At 48.6% G+C, this 20,348-nt stretch overlaps 1 protein-coding gene across 1 annotated transcript in view; it reads left to right on the top strand.

Moving 5' to 3' along the window:
• LOC309653158 (uncharacterized protein) overlaps positions 1-20,348 on the top strand; it is a 204,906-nt gene that overhangs the window by 46,686 nt on the left and 137,872 nt on the right. Inside the window, 5 exon segments of the mRNA XM_082447522.1 lie at positions 15,936-16,011; positions 16,013-16,093; positions 17,352-17,527; positions 18,313-18,398; positions 18,642-20,110. Coding sequence (XP_082303648.1) covers positions 15,936-16,011; positions 16,013-16,093; positions 17,352-17,527; positions 18,313-18,398; positions 18,642-18,772 — 550 coding nt within the window. The 3' untranslated portion in view covers positions 18,773-20,110.

Below are 20,348 nucleotides of genomic sequence, written 5' to 3'. Positions count from 1 at the left end.
ATATATATATATTTTTTTTTTTTTTTAATTTGATCAGATAATTGTAGAGTCACATGCAGTTGTAAGAAATAATACACACTGGTACACTTTGTCCAGTTTGTCCCAATGGCAACATTTCGCAAAACTAACTATAGTGTAACCTCATAATCAGGATATCGACATTCATGCAATCCACCTATCTCATTCAGGTTATCCCAGTTTTTCTTGTACTCATTTGCATGTGCCTGTGTGTGTTTAGTTCTATACAGTTTTAGCACCTGAGTAGGTTCATGTTTCCACCACCACTGTCAGATACTGAACAGTTCCATCACTACCAGAATCCCCCAGTGTTGCCCTTGTGTAATCACACCCACTCCCTCCCCGCCTTCCTCCACCCCATCCCAAACCCCTGGCAACCACTAATCTGTCTTCTATTTCTAAAATTTTTGTCATTTCAAAATGTTACATAAATGGAATAGTACAGTATGTGACCTTTTTAAAATCAGCCTAATTCCCAGGAGAGTCATTCTGGTTGTTGCATGTATCAATCAGTAGTTCAGTCCTTTTTATTGTTGAATTATATTCCACAGTTTGGATGTACCAGTTTGTTTAGCTATTCACCTGCTGAAGGACATATGGGCTGATTCCAGTTTTTGGCTATTATGAATAAAGCTGCTAGGAACATACATGTACAAGTTTTTATGTGAACATAAGTTTTCATGTCTCCGGAATAAATGCCCAGGAGTACAATTCTGATAGTTGCATGGCTAGTTTTCTAAGAAACTGCCAAACTGTTTTCCAGAATGGCTGTGTTGTTATTTTTTAAGGATTGGAGAGCATGTTTGTGTGCTGAAGGGCGAGATTAGATCGCTTGAGCCAGGTCTTTGAAAATGGGAGGGCTTCCCTGTTGGCGCAGTGGTTAAGAATCCGCCTGCCAATGCAGGAGACATGGGTTCGAGCCCTGGTCTGGGAAGATCCCACATGCCGCAGAGCAACTAAGCCCCTTCGCCACAACTACTGAGCCTGTGCTCTAGAGCCTGCGAGCCACAACTACTGAAGCCTGCACGCCTAGAGTTTGTGCTCTGCAACGAGAAGCCACGGCAATGAGAAGGCCGCGCACCACAACGAAGAGTAGCCCCCGCTCGCCGCAGCTAGAGGAAGCCCGTGCGCAGCAACGAAGACCCAACGCAGCCAAAAATAAAATAAATAAATGAATGAACAGATAAATTTATTTTTTAAAAAAGGGGGAGAGAGGGTGGGCCCCGTATCTCCTGTGGAAGGGTTGTCTGGTCTTTTGTAAGGGAGGGGACACTTCTCAGAGTACCAGAAGGGGACACAGGTGGGTGGAGAGGCAGATTGTTTTGCAGGTTGTATTAGGAATGAGAGGGAGTTCTTCTTTGCTTCTATTTCCTCAGTAACATGAGAGGTTAAGGGGACTTCCCTGGTGGTCCAGTGGTAAAGAATCTGCCTTCCAAAGCACGGGAGGTGGGTTCGATCCCTGGTTGGGGAACTAAGATCCCACATGCCTCCAGGCAACTAAGCTTGCACGCCACAACTACTGAGCTTGCGTGCTTCAACTAGAGAGCAACGTGCCGCAAACTATGGAGCCCACGTGCTCTGGAACCCACATGCCACAACTAGAGAAAAGCCCGTGAGCCGCTGCGAAGAGCCCACGTGCCTCAGGGAAATATCCTGCATGCCTCAATGAAGATCCCCCATGCCTCAACCAAGACCCAACGCAGCCAAAAAAAATAAAAATAAAAATATTAAAAATAAAGAGGTTAAGGAGACATGTGTGTGCGTATGTATGTGTATATATATATATACACATACATACACATGTATGGTGTTATTTATTTATTTATTTTTGGCCATGCCGTGTGGCATGCGGGATCCTAGTTCCCCAACCACGGATCGAACCCGAGCCCCCTGCATTGGAAGCACGGAGTCTTAACCACTGGACCGTCAGGGAAGTCCCTATGTATGTATTTATACATATTCAATCACCATGTTGTACACCTAAAACTAATATAATGTTATATGTCCATTATAGCTCAACAAAACTGGGGAAAAAAACTTACGAGGCTAGTCATCAGCTAAGATGAAAGGGGTAGAGGTTTTGTAGAGAGAGAGTAGGTATAAAATTCATCTTAGAGAATGGAAAAATTGGGGAAATATAGTAGGAAGTCCCAGGCAGTGTTGAGAGCCCATCTGAGGTTAGGATTTGTGAAGAGAAGATAATCTGCCTGGCAGTGTGATTTTGCTCCAGCAAAAGCACTGAGAAGGCAAATGGTGGATTGATCCAGAGTAGGGGTTTTGCCAGTAAGCACCAAAGGAGGAGACAGGGTGAGAGAGTGGTTATCATGATGATGGAAACAGAGCTAGAAAAGAAGGAATGTGAAAACTGGGGATCATGAATAGTGAGAAGTTAGTGAGGTCAAGGGATCAGAGCTCATGAATTGTTAAGGAAGGCTTAAGGAAAATGCGGTCAGAGGGTCTATATATTGCAAGTGGTGTGATTTTTGGTGAAAAAGTTGAGGGTGTGACTGCAGGAGTGGGCAGCTGCTGTGGAGTGTGGGAAATAGTGCTGGAGATGAGGAGGTCAGGATGTTGGAGGGGCCATCACATGGACGTTGAGCTCACCAGATATAACAAAATTGAGGGTGGAGAGAGAGGCAGCGAGCTAAGAGCTAAATGAGGGGCATCGACCGGGAGGTTGATTGATGACATCAACCAAAATGTTATGTCCAGATGGTGAAGCTTCCAAGGAACAGGGGTTTTGTAGGACAGAGGGGAAGCACTGTAGGAAGGAGGCGTTTAGAAATGGCATTGGGGGTGGGAGAGGAATAGACTTACCCCACTTCCTGACCCTGAGGTACACAAGACTGAGAAGAAAATAGCATTAATCTAAGAGGGCTGCTAAAGAAGCAGTGTCTTCAGGGGAGAGCCAGGTTTCAGGTAAGGCAAGGAGGTGAAGGCAGCATCCTGAGAAAAGCTGATGTGGAAGAATTGCTTCACAGGTTGCAGAGGGCACGGGGGAAAGGTATGGCTGGGGGCAGGAAGGTGGGAGCCAGTGTGAGGACAAGGATAGAGGTTATAATGGATGAGAGGGAGCTAGAACCTGTGGTGATGACTGTGGTAAATAGGGATGGGGAATGATGGGATACAGCGCTCTCTGGAACTTTCTGTGTGGATGGAAAACCTGCACTATGCAGTACTGTAAGCGCTAGCCATATGTGGCTGTGAAGCGCATGAAATGTGGCTAATGGGACTGAGGAACTGAATTTTTAACTTTATGTCTTTTTTTTTTTGGCTGCATCTGGGTCTTTGTTGCTATGCGCGGGCTTTCTTTTGTTGTGGCGAGCAGGGGCTACTCTTTGTTGCGGTGCATGAGCTTCTCATTGCAGTGGCTTCTCTTGTTGCAGAACACGGGCTCTAGGCACGCGGGCTTCAGTAGTTGCAGTACGCCGGCTCAGTTGTTGCGGCACGCGGGCTTCAGTAGTTGTGGCACGTGGGCTCAGTAGTTGTGACTCGCCAGCTCTAGAGTGTGGGCTCAGTAGTTGTGGCACACAGGCTTAGTTGCTCCGCGGCACGTGGGATCTTCCCGGACCAGGGATCGAACACGTGTCCCCTGCATTGGCAGGTGGCTTCTTAACCACTGTGCCACCAGCGAAGTCCCCTAACTTTATTTCATTTTAATTAAGTTTAAATAGCCACTAGTGGCTAGTGGCTGACATATCAGACAGTACGGATTAGAGGAAGGTGGCTCCCCGTTTTTGTGAATTTTTCACTTGCTGGTCAGGCAGCCATCAGATTGGTCACTCCTTCAAGCAGCAAGTTGTGCGAGACCCCTCCTCACTCCTCCACCATGTGAATACAGACAAAGCACAGGATCAGGCAACTCTGGGCCCAAATTCTAACGCTACCACTTACTAGCTTTGGATTAGAGCAAATAAATTAACTTGCCTGGTATATATGGGCCCTCAAAAATATTAGTTGGCAAAAGCTCCCTGAGGTTCAGTTCATTTCATCTGTAAAACAGAAGTGGAGAGCTGTTGTAAAAATTAGCGCTTTAGCATGATGCTCAGTAAATGGTGGCTATTATTGACAGAGTGAGTTAATATCTGCTGGTTGGTCAAAAACTATCCTTTAGGCCAAGGGGTTACTTATCCAGGGATTGATTGTCTGGCAGAAATGAACCACCCTGGCTCCCTTTGGGGAGCAGGAGGATTGCCCAGGTCTCTGGGACTATGACATGGTGTAGATCAGGGGTGGTTTTAATTGTTCAATTCTGCTATGCACTAAGGTCAGAACATACCTGGCTTGAACTTGGAAAAGCAGGTAGGCATAGTCATGGAGACAAGGTAGAGATCTAAAGTGAGCCAGAGTATGGGACCAGTTGTGCTTAATATCTAATGATAACCTGGGCAGTTCTGGTATCGTTTACCACTTCAACTTCTGCTGAAAAAGCCTTAGTTTGGCAGCTCCAAACTTTCTTCCATCCCTGAATTCCCATCATCTAAAAACCATAAGCATGTTTGTGAAGTGGAGTTATAGTGTCCTGGATGGCTTTAATGTGGGACATTTGTGACTTGGGGCTATTATCAACTGGGGGTCATAGTGACCTTTGATCCGGAGTGATTGTGATCATTCTTTCTGTGAAGCCATCTCTAATTCCCTAGTTACTTTCTCTGTGGCCTCCCTCAGATTGAGCACTTACCTCATATTATGATGGCCTGTCTGTGTCCCTCCCTCTGATCAGATTGTGACATCCAAGGCAGGAACTTTGCCTAGTTGATCCTTGAGTATTCCTGGACTTTTGCACATGCCTGGAGCACGGAGTAAGTAGCTGCTCGGTAATTATTAGTTGAATAAATGAATGAATGGGATTTGAGGTGACAGCTACCCATTGTGCTCTGAGATAACGTGACCCCTCTTCTGTGCAGTCTGGGTTGACCATGAACAGGGTCACAGCTCTGATGATTGTGTTGAAGTGCCTGTGATCTGAGGGGTCTATGCACCAGTGATTGTGACCTGTTGACACTGATCTGAGATAAGGACCAGCAGGGATAGTGACTGTTAACTAGTAACCTTGCATGATTGTGATCTGAAGCGCTTGTAAACAAGTCAGCGTTGATGCCTTCCACCACTGCTGTCAGGTGACTGTGATCCTCACTCACAGCCATTTGGCTTCAGATGACCCCAGCCACTAGCAGGCCTTGACCGTTGCCCTGAGATATGTCTGTAAGGTGCAGAGATTGTTGATCTCAGCTGATAGCTGAAGTTATTGATCTGCAATATTAGCTAAGGTAACTGAGATCTGTTGGCCCAGGCTTAGTCTCGAATGGCGCTAATATAATATGTGTAGTACTTCTAGATTTCCGAATTTGTTTAATAAAATATCCTCCCAGGGCCTACAAATGACACAGCCCTAATCGGCCCCATGCAAACAAGGGCTAGAGACCAGGACTGTCAGGTCAAGGCTCAGTAAACGGTACCTGAAATTCAACGCATCGTTCGGGCCGCTAGGCTGCCGCCACGGCCACTACACCGCCAGGGCCACGACCACGACCACCCCCACATGCCGCTTTTCATCTGGACCGCCGCCCCGCCCCCTCCCCTCCCGCCCCTCGCCCCTCCCGCCCCTGGTGCGCCTGCGCGGTGGCGGGGCGGTGCTTTGCCCTTTGTTGTGGGCCCCAGTTTCCCAGGACACCGCGCGGCGCTGGGGTGGGGCTATGCAGATAAGGCACTCGGGGGCGGGGCGGTTGCGGCGGCGTCGGCGGCGGCCGGGGAGGGTCAGTTGGAGGCAGGCGCTCGCTGAGGCAGGAGGAGGGCTCTGGGCCCGCTGCCTGACAGGGACTTAGCCCGCAGAGCTCGGCCCCGCGCGCGCGCGCGACCCCACACCCGCCCACTCATCCACCTACCCACTCCCTGCGCCGCCTCTTCCCACCCTGAGCAGAGCCGCCGAGGATGATAAACACCCAGGACAGGTAACGGCCCGGTTTAGGCTCCCCGCCCCCATCCTCCCCTCCTCTGCTCCAGAGGGCCTCCTCCCCACCCCCCAGCCGGTTCTCGACCCTCCTACGGGGCCCCATCCGGCCCCCACTGGGTCCCTTCCCTACTTCAGCCACCCCAGTCCGAGCCGCAGCCCCGCAACTGGGCCTCCCTCCGTCCTTTAGCGCCCATTCCTCCAGCCTGGCCCATCCCCCTCGTCCGAGCGTGCAGCCCGGTGAAGCCCCCAAAGACCCGGACCCAGTCTTCCAATCCAGTCCCCAGTTCCCTTCAGCCCCGCCGAACGGTGGCCCCTTCCCGAAACTGTGCTTTCTCTCTCATCCAGATTCCCCAAATTGTTTCCCGTCTTCCCCGAATCTTTCTTCCTGCACGTTTAAGTCACTTAAAATTCTTCCCTTTGAATCCCTTCCCTAATTTAAACTGCACCTTCCAACCAGACGCTTCTTTTATCACTGCCCGCCCCCCACCCCCCAGGTCAGGCTCCGTCCTTCAGTTCTTAACTGGACCCATTACCCCCACCTGTCACCCTCGCCCCCCTCCCCCCGCCCCAGTCAGGCCTAATAGTCTTTACCGTGACGCTCAGTGCTCCCCTTGGTCCCTCACTCCAGCTTCATCTTTTCCCTCCCGTACCCCACTGGCACCCCTTTCCCAATTAGGCCCCATTTTCCCGGTCTGCCAACATCATCCTTTTTATTTCTCACTTTGGGCTTGATTCCTGTCCTCCATCCTGTTCCCTTAATGATGTTCCCCCCAACGCTCTTCTAAACATTCCTACCCCTTTAAACACTTTCTCTCATCTGTACTCTTACTCCTCCCATCTTAACTGAACCCCATCTCTAGACTATTAGATCACAGAGTTCAGCCCACTCTGCTTCTGTTGAAGACCTGCCCTCTTTCCCTGCACCTCCAGTGCTTTCAAATTAGTCCCCATACTCGGCTCACCGGGCCTTTGCAAGTGTCCTTCCTCAAAACCTGACCCCAGCTTTCCCCCATTAATTGGAGAGAAAAGCTGCACATCTTTCTGAAACTGAGCACCAGTAGTTTTCTAAACTTGCTTCATATATATTTCCCCACTGCCCAAACTAGGCAGAATTCATTATTCAATTTTCCTCTCTCTACCTCTCCTCTTTTTCTCTGAGGCAGTCCTTGTCATGCATCTTTCCCTCCAACATATCCCATATTTCTGCCCCAAACTCTTCTGTGAAACTGTTTCCTAATTTCCTGATTCCCCATAATTTTTAACCCCAGCTGCTGCTTATACATCAGAATGGCTTTTATTTACAATTTGGGTTCTAATTCTCCTCCTCGTTGTTTCCCAAGACTTGCTGCTCCGTCCAAAATGAGTCTGAAGCTCATTAGTTCCCCACACCAGACCCTTTGTCTCCAGATTTGGCCTTATGGCCTCTGCCTCTCACTTGGGCCACATTGTTTCTCAAGCAGATCCATTCCCTGAAAATCCTCCTTAAATTGTGCCATGGCCTGTCCAAAACTGGGTTTTGGTTCCTCTTACAAACACAGCCCTCCTAATTGCTTTTCTTCACACACAGCTCTAAGTACCACTCAAGGTTCCTCTCAAACTTGGGCTCCCTTCTCACAAAAATGGTTTCTAACTTGCCATTTCCCATTCCTTTGACAGTACCATTCTTAAATATTCCAGCTGGGTTTTCAGCTTTTCTTGTATTTCAGTGTTTCTCAACCCTAGGTACACGTGTGAAAAATCAATCACCTGGGCCCCCCCTTCAACGATCTGGTGTAATTAGCCTAGGGTAGGACCTGGTTATTAGTATACATTTTCGAAGCTCTCTCTAATGGGCAACCAGGGTTGAGAAACACTGCCTCCCCTCCCTTCCCGCCAGAAGACCCTTCCCATCATATTCCTTTAGTGGGTGTCAGCCCTTTTTCTGCGGAAAAGGGTGTTGTCTTAGTCTTTCTCTCCCAGGAACGATCCAGAAATACCCAAAATACCTGCAACAGCCTCTTCAGTTCTCCTACCTCAAGTAACTCTGTTCTCAGCCATTAACCATTTTCTTCCCTTATTTCTTAGACTCTTATCTAGCTCCCACACCTCTGTTTCTTCCTTACATGCAGAACGAAAATTCACTCCTCATTTCCTGGTTTGTTATAGTCCTGTTTGACCCGTTAACCCCTCCTCCCAAGCCCTCTTTACCTGCAGTCGTATTCTGCTGCTCTCTTTTCCTTTTCCAAGACTCTCCATGTCCATCCCCCTTTGCAGTCCCCTCTTATTTCATCTTCTCGAAACCAGTCCCTCTGGAGCTGAGGAGGTGGAGGTGGCTATATACTTGGATGGTACTGGATGCAAAAGGTGTTACTTGTGGTAAAGAAGGCTGTGTGTGCTGAGGATAGAGTGCAGGTATGAGGGGGCATGATGAAGTGCAGGGGTGGAGGGAAGCAGAGGAACCTACAGGAAATCCCAGGGCATTGTGAGAAGGATTTTTCTTTTCTAGTCTTATGTTTTTGTCTCTGCAGTGGGGTTTGGAACGTGGTGTGGTCTCAGCAGGCCTTCTCTGGAGTCCTCCAGACTGAACTGGTCTAGGTGCCAAGTCCTTTGCAGGCCGAGCCCTGAGAGTTGAGCACTTAGGACCAACATGTAAGGGTCTTTTCACCAACTGTGAGTGTGAGAGACCTGAATTCTAGTTCTGGCCTTGCCAGTGTGCTTACATGTAAAAAAGAGAGAGTTGGGTTTGCTTAACTATGAAGATTCCTTCCAGATTCCTAAGTGGCAAAACAGGCTTGCTTGTCTCCAGAGCCCTTGCTTTTTTTTTTTTTTTTTTTTCTTTCTGCTTAGTGTGTTGGTAATTTGAGGGGCTTGGCTGTATGAAAGGCAGGTGAAGGGAGGAGCCAGCTGACCTGCCAGGGCCTGGGCAGGAGCAAGGCCTGGGATCAGGCTCCTCCACTTTGGCCTGGGGGTGGGGTGCGGTGTGCAGGGTGTCTGGTTTCTTTGAGTTATGGCAATCTTGTTTCCATAGCATGTTTCCAAGCCTCCTCTGGCCTGCCCCTAACTTTCTAAAAGGAATCCTGGTAGGGCCCTAACTAAGGATTTGGATTAAGAGCCGGATGTTCTTCCCAGTCAGTGTTCTTGATGTTTTGTATCCACAGATGGGTGAGCTGGCTGGGAGTTTAGGGCCCATTGGGTGGGGGATGGGCTTTCCAGCTTCCCTGGCTCCAGTGAAATACTCAAGAGGTGGAAGCTTGGTTTCCTGGAAGAAATAGTTGCAGAGGAGCCTGCAGTATGTTTTGAAAACAAGGTTCTTCCTTTCCAGTTTTGTTCTGATTAGTACTTGCAAAATGTCAAAATTACTAATGGTGGGGGAGGGAAGAAGACACAGTACAAGAACTTTTATTATGGTTTTTGAACAACAGGTTTAAATCCAAGTAAATCAAGCTTCATGGCTTTTCTCTCCCTGGATTTGTAGGGTCAGGAAGATAGTCTCTGTCTAGGGCTTGCTTAGTACCTTGTGACAGTACAGTATGTGGAGAAGAGCTTGCTCTGGCTTGATACCCTTAATTACAATTAGCCTGTGTCCGATGGGCTTTGAGGAGAAGCATTTGGTTCCACAGGTGGTTTTCCTGGGCAGGGGGCAGCCAGGCTACAGTGGCACATCATAGCTACTCTGAGCATCTCCACTGAATGGTTCCCTGGGTAATGGAATTTCTGTCTCTCCCCCTAAGAATTTGGTTTTGGTTATTCCTTATTTACTGGCACTGTGGCTTGTGGTTGTGGAGTGGTAGGGAGAACAGATTTTCCTTTGATGTGCCTTCAAGGTCATCCCATAGAGAGAGACACTCCTAGCATAGTCAGGAATCCCCCCAAATTGGAGGTATGCTTCAGAAAGCTGTGTGGACTAATAATAGTAATTCCTCACTGCCAGGAAATCCAAATTTAGCCCCAGAGCAGCTCAGAAATATAAAAAAAGGGGACTGAGGAGTGGGGTAGAGGGATGTTATGTATGTATATTTCTAGAAAGAAAAAAAAGAGTAATTCATCCCTTTTTTGAATGGGATACACAACAATACACAGTGTTGATTCAAGTTGGTGCCGTGATTCGGAAGGCTGTGAAGCCTAATTGAAATCTATAGACCAGAAACGGCCAAGTAGGTGAGCAAGAATTTTGTTACTTGAAGTGAACAAAACAGGTAGTTTCTGGTTAGCAGCAGCAGAGTAAAATGCTTTGTATAAGATAAGCCTTAAGAAAATTTTCCAGGTCTTTGATATTGTATAAACAATGAAGTGATTCTGTCCTGGGAAGAGAGGCTGGAACTGGGTGATGAGCTTACTATACAAACTAGATTGAGGTACTCGTAATGAAAAATTAAGGTCCTATTTTATTTTATTTTATTTTTTAATTTATTTATTTATGGCTGTGTTGGGTCCTTGTCGCTGCACGCGGGCTCTCTCCAGTTGCAGCGAGCGAGGGCCACTCCTCACCGCGGTGCACGGGCCTCTCATTGTGGTGGCCTCTCCCGTTGCGGAGCGCGGACTCCAGGCACGTGGGCCTCAGCGGTTGTGGCTCGTGGGCTCTCGAGCGCAGGCTCAGAAGCTGTGGCATACGGGCCCAGTCGCTCCGCAACATGTGGGATCCTCCCAGACCAGGGATCGAACCCATGTCCCCTGCATTGGCAGGCAGACTCTCAACCACTGCGCCACCAGGGAAGTACCAAGGTCCTATTTTAAAGCATGATCACCTAGGTATCTACCCATCTCTGATAGCATATGTGATTGTGCCTACCTTTGGCTGAAGATCTACCAATATCAGCTGTGTAACAAGATAAGCAAATCTCAGAGGCACAGATATTCTATCTAGCTGCCACCATAAGTGTGTTTCTTGTGGAAAATCAACCAAAACCCAGTTTCGCTTTCAGTCTGTGATTCAGAGTGGTGATGTCATTTTATAATTTTATAATCATAATTTTATAATCGTGCTTAGCAAGTAGACTCCCTTTGGCACACCGAACAGCCCTAGTGAAATGACTTATGCCTGGCATCTGACCAAGGCCCCCTTCTCATATGGAAAGGGAATTGGCAGCTGGAGATCAGCCTGTCTGCTCACACTAGACTGAAGGTGGCCATTCACCTCCCATCTTTCTTCCTATTTCTTTTTAGCTAATTGCAATGGCAGCCCTGGATTGGTCCCTCTTTGCTGCGTAGGGATTAGTCATCAGAGACCTTCCTAGTCTCAGAGTAAAAGCAGCCCGTGTGAGGGAAGTCAGGGCACCCTAGAGAGTGTTCTGTGAGGGAGGGCTGAGACAGGAATGGGTCAGAAGAGGTTGAAAGAGGGGAATGAATATAGAATGCTTGGGAATGTGGTTTTTATGTCTTTTCACTTGATACCACAAGGTAGGTAATACTAAGGCCGTCTGATCCTCCTCTAACAGGTAATGGAAACCAGAGAGAAAGGGTGTAGACTTGAATAATAAGCTCAGGCCACTGATTCAAGTGAAACATGATCAAAAGTATATCAAGGAGAATATGGATTCAAGTATTTGTTGAATGTAGCTGAATGGAAGTTAGCCACAGAATTACTTTAATATTAAATCTCTGCTCTGTGTAGCAGGCTGTACTCTGCTTTGAGCAAACTACATATAAAAATCAAAACTGACATAAAGTCAACTGGAGGTGATTCTTTAACAGGAGATCTTTTATTTTCTCAAGAGATTTTAGGTTACCTCCTTTAAATAGTAAACACCTAGAGATTTAAAAATGGGATTTGAATTATAAAAATATGATTTACCAGCAACGTTCCCCAGGAATACATCTGTGGCATACGCTGCCTGTCTGTAGCCAGCGTATGAAATTATAACCTGCTAAGGACATTTCAGACAGCAGTTTCACAGAACACTTTAAATTAGAGGCAGCAGGATGTGATAAGTTGGTAGCATTCATATGTATCCTGAGGAGTGTTTCCAAGGGCATGTCTGATAGCAACTGAGAAAATAAAAGGCACTAACACATTGGCTCTAATCTCCCATCTATCTTCCGAATTGACTTGGATACCTGACACCCTCATTTCCAGCATGGTATTTTTTTTCTTCTTCTCCAAAAGCAAGACCAGCCCAGCTGGATGTTTGAGTTCAGTCTGATACATTTGATTCTCCTTAATCAGCCTGATCTTTTCAGCCTGTAGACTGAGCTTCTTAAATCATCCTTTGGTGGTAGAGATTAAACCATGCCTGCCCCCCAGTGGAGTGAACAGGATATGAGGGAGGAATGGAAGAAGCTGGGCATTGGAGCCAGTAGAAACATGACTGAACTGAATATGAAACCTAACCTGACTTGGATCTTGTGACAGGGAGACTTGTGTTTAAAAGCCACTTTCTCTTGTGCTTAAGTTCCTCCAGGATTCACTATTCCTTTTGAGGTTGGTGGCATATTTTGGCACAATACCATTTTGAACACTAAAGCTGATACGAGAAGGCCGTTGCTGGGCAATTTTATGCCCCTGAATTACTTTAACCACCACATATGTACCCATATCCCTTCCCTTTTCATGTCGGAAATGACAGCCAGGTTTTTTTGAAAGAGAGCAATTTGCCATTCGCACAGCAAGTAACTAAAAACAGATTTATTATGATGGATGATTAAAGTAACTATTGATTGTGATCTCCTGTCTACTAAGCTTATCCCAAACACCAGCTGTTTCTCTTGGGGAACTGGAACTGGGTGCCAGGTTGGGGACCTGAAACACCCTTCCACCCCCCACTCACACACACACACACACACACACACACACACACACACACACATACACTTGCTTTCTGTGCAGACTTTGTGGGGGAGGAAAGAGTTTCCAGGATCCTTGTGTGAGTGGGGAAGTAAATGATTTGTTACCGTGGGATGGACTGCTTGCATTTTTATTTGAAGGAGGAGCGAGATCATGACATCAGAAATATCATGATCTCATAGATTAGTGCTGGACGCAGGGCAGGCCCTAGGGATTATTTCTAGGAAGACAAAGGGGATTCTGGATCAAAAAAAAAAAAAAACCCACCTTATTCTGATCTTTTCAGTGGGTTGGCCCCATTGCTTCTGCTATTTGCAAGTGAAAATTAGTTCAGAATCAAGATGGTGGTTGGAATGCAGGTCAGGAGTTGAATGTAGCTCTCCCATCTAGAGACTATTGAGGAGTAATTTCTTTGGAAGTGAGTTAGCACCAGAATTTTAGAACTGCTAGGGCCTTGGTGATCTGGTTGTTTTGTGAACCCATGCAATTCTCCTGGTATACAAGGCTACATCTTATCTATCTACCCTGGAGGTTTGCCCAGTCCTTGGGTACCTCCACTGACCAATACAAGCAAGGCAGCTTTCTCCAGCAGCCCAGCCGTCCTGGTGCTCCTGCAGCAACCTCAACAGAGGCCTGAAGGTGGTCACCAGGGAATGGGAAGGGAACCGTCCCATGTGGGGTGTGTGTGGGTGCCTTTATTTGGGGAAACTCCCACTTTCGTTTTTTTTTCTGGCCTGGACAGTCTTATTATTCTGTCCCTTAGCACACTGGAGGGGGGGAATTTTTTTTTTTTAATTTTTAAATTTTTATTTTTGGCTGTGTTGGGTCTTCATTGCTGCACGCGGGCTTTCTCTAGTTGCGGTGAGCGGGGGCTACTCTTCGTTGCGGTGCGCGGGCTTCTCATTGTGGTGGCTTCTCTTGTTGCGGAGCACGGGCTCTAGGTGCGCAGGCTTCAGTAGTTGTGGCTCGCGGGCTCTAGAGTGCAGCTCAGTAGTTGTGGCGCACAGGCTTAGATGCTCCGCGGCATGTGGGATCTTCCCGGACCAGGGATCGAACCCGTGTCCCCTGCATTGGCAGGTGGATTCTTATCTACTGCGCCACCAGGAAAGCCCTTCTTCTTTTTTTTTTAAATTTTTATTGGAGTATGGTTGCTTTAGAATGTTGTGTTAGCCTCCAGTGCACAGCAAAATGAACCAGCCATACACATATCCCCTCCCTTTTGGGCTTCCCTCCCATTTAGGTCACCACAGTGCATTAGGTAGAGTTCCCTGTGTTATACAGTATGTTCCCATCAGTTGTCTATTTTATACGTAGTATCAATAATGTGTATGTGTCAACCCCAGTCTCCCAGTTCCTCCCACCCCACCCCTTGGAAGGGGTTAACAGCTCATTGTCCCCAGCAGAAAATAAGTCCTGTTCTTAAGAACAGTCTGTAGCCCAGGCCTCTGTCACGCTCCTTCTGCTCGTAGCTGTTGGTGAGGCCGAGGAGGGGAGATGGGATGCCCTGAGGCTTTCCAGAGGCCCAAGGAGGGGCACATGGTTAATCCCCAGGTGCTGATGCTTCTCCGGGCCCACTGACATTGCCTGGGAATTCCATCTCCCAGTGAAATTTCCAAGTGTGATTTCAGGCCCCTGGTTGAAATCCTTGAGAGAACAGGGGAGCTGAGCTATAGCAGTGATGGGTTTGGACTTCCTGTCACAGGTGGAATGCTCATGTAGGTCTCTTAGTATGGAGGGTCTCAGTGGGCTGCGCCTCTGGTTACTGTACCACTGCCATGTTAGGTGTGAGTTTAGTTCTGTTGCTCTGAGCCTAAGCGAAGAATCCAAATCTGGCACGCCATGCCATGTAAAGCAAAGGACAGTGTGCAGAATGGTGCCTCTCAACATTTTACAAAGGGTTTTCAGGGAAAAAAGGTCTTGATTTATAGCATTCGCTGTTTTCTGTGGTTTAAATATTCCCCCTGTGGCTGATTAAAGCTAACTAACATGCCATCACTAAACGCAACTATAGTTGGGAAGAGATGTGCACAATTGAGTGAGCTGGCTCCAGCACCCCACTGCAGCACCCTCCCATTTATGTTACCCACTGCGTTCCAGCTGCCCTGAGGCTGGTGTGCTGGGGCCAGGCCTTGCTGCTGAGTCATGGTGTTAAATGCACAGTTTTCCTCTTTCCTTGCTTCACTTGCTCTTCGCCTGTGGAGTGAGCTGCATCTCAGCCTAAAGAGCCAGTAAATTGGATTCAAAGAAGGAGTGGAGTAGATTTGGAGCCCTGTTCGGTCCACCTGAAAATCCTGGTGGCCAGTAAGGGGACACACCTGAAGGTGACAGGGAGCTCCTTTAGGAGCCTTTCACCGTCTGTGATCCATCTGATAATTGGCTTCCTTACTCAGGTCCTGGCATGTATACCTCCTCCTAGCAACCACCATGCCCGCAATATATACGTGTTGAGTGTCCATTCTAACCGCATCAGTATTACCTGAACTCCCACGCCCAGGTCAGATTCCAGCAAAGAAGGGTAACCCTGTGTTTGGTGGCACACCAGGGACTAACTCAGATGCCATCATAATACTCTGTACTATAGTGCACCTCCTCTCCGGGAGCCAAATCCCTGGATTTGATTCATTTCTTGACCCTAGAGGGATTTGGGTAAGTGATTTCTTGTTTAGTTACATTGTTCAGATCAGGGAGGCCATCATTGGAAAAGTGGCCTTGGGAGTTCCTCAGGGACTCCGTATCTAGCCCATGTGACTTCCTGAGGCCCATGTGACTTCCTGAGGCCCGTATGCCTCTCCAGCCTGAAGGGATTGTGTAGGCTTTGTGATTCTGCCACATAGGTTGTTGAGACATTGTTAGGGTAAGGAAAGGGGCTGGTGGGGGTCTGGGCCTCTAGGCCTACTAGGCAAGCCAGCATCTGGTTCTTCCCAAGGTCTGCCGGTACCACAGAGATTTGTTTGATGTTTGACAGGGGCTCCTTTGGTCAGACATATCCCCTTGACCCTGAGCCCTTCTGGGACTCTCTGTGCCTCTGTAGGATGGTGGGTTCCTGCCCTTTAAGAGAGAAGTAGTTCTGAGAGCTGTAGCTGGAAGGACTGGGGCAGTTGTTGAGGGAGTACTTGTTTAGGGAGAGCCAGGGCAGGGGTGGGGCAGGATGTTGAGTTAAATCTTCAAGACTTTGTGTTTACTGTCTCACTTTATCTCTTGCAGTAGTATTTTGCCTTTGAGTAACTGTCCCCAGCTCCAGTGCTGCAGGCACATTGTTCCGGGGCCTCTGTGGTGCTCCTGATGCCCCTCACCCACTGTCGAAGATCCCCGGTGGGCGAGGGGGCGGCAGGGATCCTTCTCTCTCAGCTCTAATATATAAGGTAAGGACTGTGGGGTAGAAGGCTTGGAGCAGCGCCTTCTCAGACACTGCTGAGCATCTGCTTAAGGGCAGTGATCACTCTCCTTAGTCTTCTGAGTCTTAGGCCAGGCCAGCAGGGGGTCTGGGGAGGACTTTTTCAACTGAGGCTGCTATGAGGCTTTTGGGGAGTACCAGGAGGATATCAGCACCAAGCAAACGCCCTGCCATCTTCTCAGCTTAGGTCAGCACTTTAGTGCTGGTTCTGGGCCCTGAGTGGGAGGTGGAAGAAAAAGTGGGGAGGGGGAACAGTGAGTGGAAGAATGCAAGAGCTCTTGCCTCGTGCTGCTCCTCAGTTTTTTCTTGAGGAATACCAAGGGCCAGGAGTTTTCCCATTGTCCTCGACTCTCGGGCATTCTGACTTCTGTCCCTTACCAGTCTGGGGGGCATGGGGCAGGGCAGTGGCGGGGGTGGGTGGTAAGGAGAGGGCGCCTTGCATCTCAGTCATCCATCACCCTGGCAGCATAGGGCACAGCCCAGGAGCTGTAGAGAACCCTGGGAGTCTGTCCTGAGAGTGATCTAGGCTGGGGCAGCTAGCCCTTTGCTGCCTTTTAATCTCCTGTGAGGCCAGAAGTGGTTTAGCTTCTAAGACTGGCATTGAAGGGTGGCAGGGCAGCTGAGTCCTGGTCTCTTGAGACTGTGGCAGGGGAGACAACATGGACTCTGCAGCCACCTGGAAGCCAGCTTGGGTTGACCTGTGCTCCAGCTGAGCCCTCATGAACATCCTCATTTGCTTCTAATGTTTCTCTTTCAGAGAAGGAAGGGAAAGAACATGGTATTGGGGGGATAAGCATGGGCTTTTAGTCAGGGAGACCTGATTTGAATCTCAACTCTGCCATTTACTCACTGTGGCGCCTTGGGTCAGTTGCTTAATTGTTCTGGGCCCCCAGTATCTTACGTTTAAAGTGGGGATACTGATGCCTACCTCAAGTGCTTGTTGTGGTGATTGAAAAATGGGAAAGTACTTTGTACAGGACTTGGCATCTGGTGGATTCTTGGTAAATATTCCCTTCCCATCATGCTGGCTTTTAGCCGACACCAACTGGTCTCAGTGCCCGATGGCTCCATTTAGCCAGCACGCTGCTCTGCGTTTTCAGCGTGCCCTCTATCCCGTGCTACCCTGAGGTTGGCCCAAGAGGACTCCTTACACCACCTAGGTTAGGGAGCTTCTGATGTGGCCAGAAGCAGTAGTGACCTGGTCCTCTGACCTGATCTCCTCCCAGGACGAGAAGCTCACTGTGACACAGGACCTCCCTGTGAACGATGGAAAACCTCATATCGTCCACTTCCAGTATGAGGTCACCGAGGTGAAGGTCTCTTCCTGGGATGCAGTCCTGTCCAGCCAGAGCCTGTTTGTAGAAATCCCAGATGGATTATTAGCTGATGGGAGCAAAGAAGGGTAAGGAGCAAGTGCTGGGGAAGGGCAGGAAGCCTGCTCTAGAGAAGGGCATATGCTTACTAGAGACAACAGATGGCCAGCCTTCTCCCCTAGCTCTCGGCTGCCCAAGCAGATACCATTTTGTAACAGGTTAGTTTCAGCCAGTAAAACAGGCCTGTTATAATGAAAGCAGATCATTATCACACATTAGCCAAATTCCTGTCATTTAATCACCCCAGTGGACATCAAATTCCCCTTGAGCCATTGTATAATGGTGCAGTTCAAAGGCCAGGAGCTCAGCGATACAGTGGGATTTCATTGGATTGGGCAAGGCCCTCCAAGCACCCAGCTGTGGAAGAAACAGTCCTGAGAATGGAGTTCTCTTGAGTGGCTCCAGCCTCTTGAGGAAATCCTTTTAGGAAGTGTTAGGGTCCAAAGTCCCTCTCAGCAGCAGGTGGTTACCATTAAACTTGGCAACTTTGGAGGACCTCTGAGAAACTGGGTTCTCTTCCTAGGTCCCATACTTTCTTGTGAACTGCATTAGTTAAGTTGGTTAGTGTTAATTTCAGATGAAGAACCTTTATTCCAGGAAGAGAGAATTCAGTGACATTTTTCTTAGGGATTGTGGTTTATTTTTTTCTGAACTCGGGGCTCCGGAGGTCTTGAAATAGGAACCTTCTTCCTGAAGCTTCCCTATTTACAGTGCTGGCTGTAAGCCTCAGGAAAGCCTTGGGTGGGGTGTAGAGGGGTGAGGCCAAAGTCTAGAGGGGGCAGTGGGCCTGAGTTGTTTTCCTTGCTTCTTGCAGATTGTTAGCACTGCTAGAGTTTGCTGAAGAGAAGATGAAAGTGAACTACGTCTTCATCTGCTTCAGGAAGGGCCGGGAAGACAGAGGTGAGGGGGCAGAGCAGCTTGAGACCTACTGCCCAGGCTTGGGAGGGGAAAAGGGGGCTCTTAGTGAGGTGGGTCTCCTGAGTTTGACATACAAACCCGGGGAGATCATGGGATTGGGAGTGTCCAAATTTAGGAGAGGCCTAGTGCTTATTTATTGCATCTTTGTTTTCGGTTTTCCCTTGATTTGAGCCTACCCTTGTTGTTTCTTACCAGAATCCTTTTTTACACTCTTCTTTTCTGCAGCTCCACTCCTGAAGACCTTCAGCTTCTTGGGCTTTGAGATTGTGCGTCCAGGCCATCCCTGTGTCCCCTCTCGACCAGATGTGATGTTCATGGTTTACCCCCTGGACCAGAACTTGTCCGATGAGGACTAATGGTCATAGAGGATGCTTTGCCCAAGAGCCACAGTGGGGGAAGAGGGGAAGTTAGGCAGCCCTGGGACAGAGGAGGGGGCTTCTTGCTGTCTAGGGAAGGACGCTGAGGGGCTCAGGGTGAGGGTTGCCTATTGTGTTCTCGGCGTTGACTCATTGAAATTGTTTTCCATAAAGAACAGTATAAACATATTATTCACATGTAATCACCAATAGTAAATGAAGATGTTTATGAACTGGCATTAGAAGCTTTTTAAACTGCGCTGTGTGATGTGCTCTATCTAGCCTAGGGGAGGACATTGCCTAGAGGGGGAGGGATTGTCTGGGTCCGGGGGCAAGGCCTGGAGAGCTGGTGGACAGCACTCTCAGGCTGAGGTTCCCCTGCTGTTGGGCTTTCTTTTTTGGTTTTTAAGACTTGTGTATTTTCTTTCCTTGCTTCCTGTCACCCCAGGGACTCGGGACTATAGGCTTTTCAGCCCCTGGGCAGTGTCCTTCAATTGTCTTTTGACACTCCACCTGGGCTTCTCTCTGTGCATTTGTGTCTGGCCTGGAGAAAGCAGGTCTGACCCCTCCTTTACAGCTTCGTGTTATTCTGGCATTTGGTTAAGCTGGCTTAATCTGTTTCATGTTATCAGTGCATTTAAAATAGGGGCATTGAAGTTCACTCCCACCATCAGGGCTTTTTTTGGGGTGCCTGGGCCTTAAAAAACACTAGCCAAACTCCAATTCTCAGATTACGGCCAGGAGTTCTCGCTCTCGGCCGCAGGCCCAAGGTATGTCCTTCCTAGGGTCACAGACAGCAGAGGGGAAGAGGAAGAGCAGCTCAGGGCCTGGGGGTTGTGGGAGAATCTGCTCCGAGGGGCTGGATACCTCTGCCTGGCTAAGTCTAGTGCTAACTGCGCCCCTCTCTAACAGGTTCTGAGTAGTGCCTGAGACCCTGCTCCCCAGGGCTTGGCAGTGGCACTGAGGGCGTAGTAGTGGCCTGCCCTTTTCTGTTTTCACTGAACAGCTTGTTCTAAGAGGGGAGGAAGGGGGAGAGGTCTAGACTGGGCGAGGGGGTGGGGGTGTCAGGGAGGCAAGTGTGTTGTGTTACTGTGTCAATAAACTGATTTAAAGTTCTGGTTGGTCTGTCCTTTATTCCTGTACCAGGGCCAGCTTCCTCTACTGCTGTCTTTTGAGTCTAGAGCCCAACCCAGCAGGGGTGTGATACATGCTTCTCAGGAAAAAAGAAGCAGTGCATCAGGACAGATGAACGGCTGAGGTCTCTGGGGCCACGTTACAACGCAAAACTCGGGGTTGCTAGGAGTCTGGGACAGAATGCTGGAGCCCCCCTAGAGACAGGTATGTACACAGAGCTTCATCCAGAATAGAGGCTATACATACCAGGATCCAAGCCCTTCTTAGTTTTTGTGTAGAAGGCTGGGTCCTGAAACTGGGTTTTGGCTTTCACATGGAGCTGCCTGACATTCCCATTCCTGGGGGTGTCTGAGGGAAGCGGAACACACCTTCCCTAGGAAGATAGTTTTCTCCTTTTGGAGCCCAGTGCCCTAAGGCATGGCTGCCCTTCCCCTGTACCACC

Source organism: Balaenoptera physalus (genome assembly GCF_965194825.1).
Source record: "Balaenoptera physalus genome assembly, chromosome: 2".
In the NCBI taxonomy this organism is placed as follows: Eukaryota; Metazoa; Chordata; class Mammalia; order Artiodactyla; family Balaenopteridae; genus Balaenoptera; species Balaenoptera physalus.
This window is presented reverse-complemented; position numbering and strand designations above follow the sequence as displayed.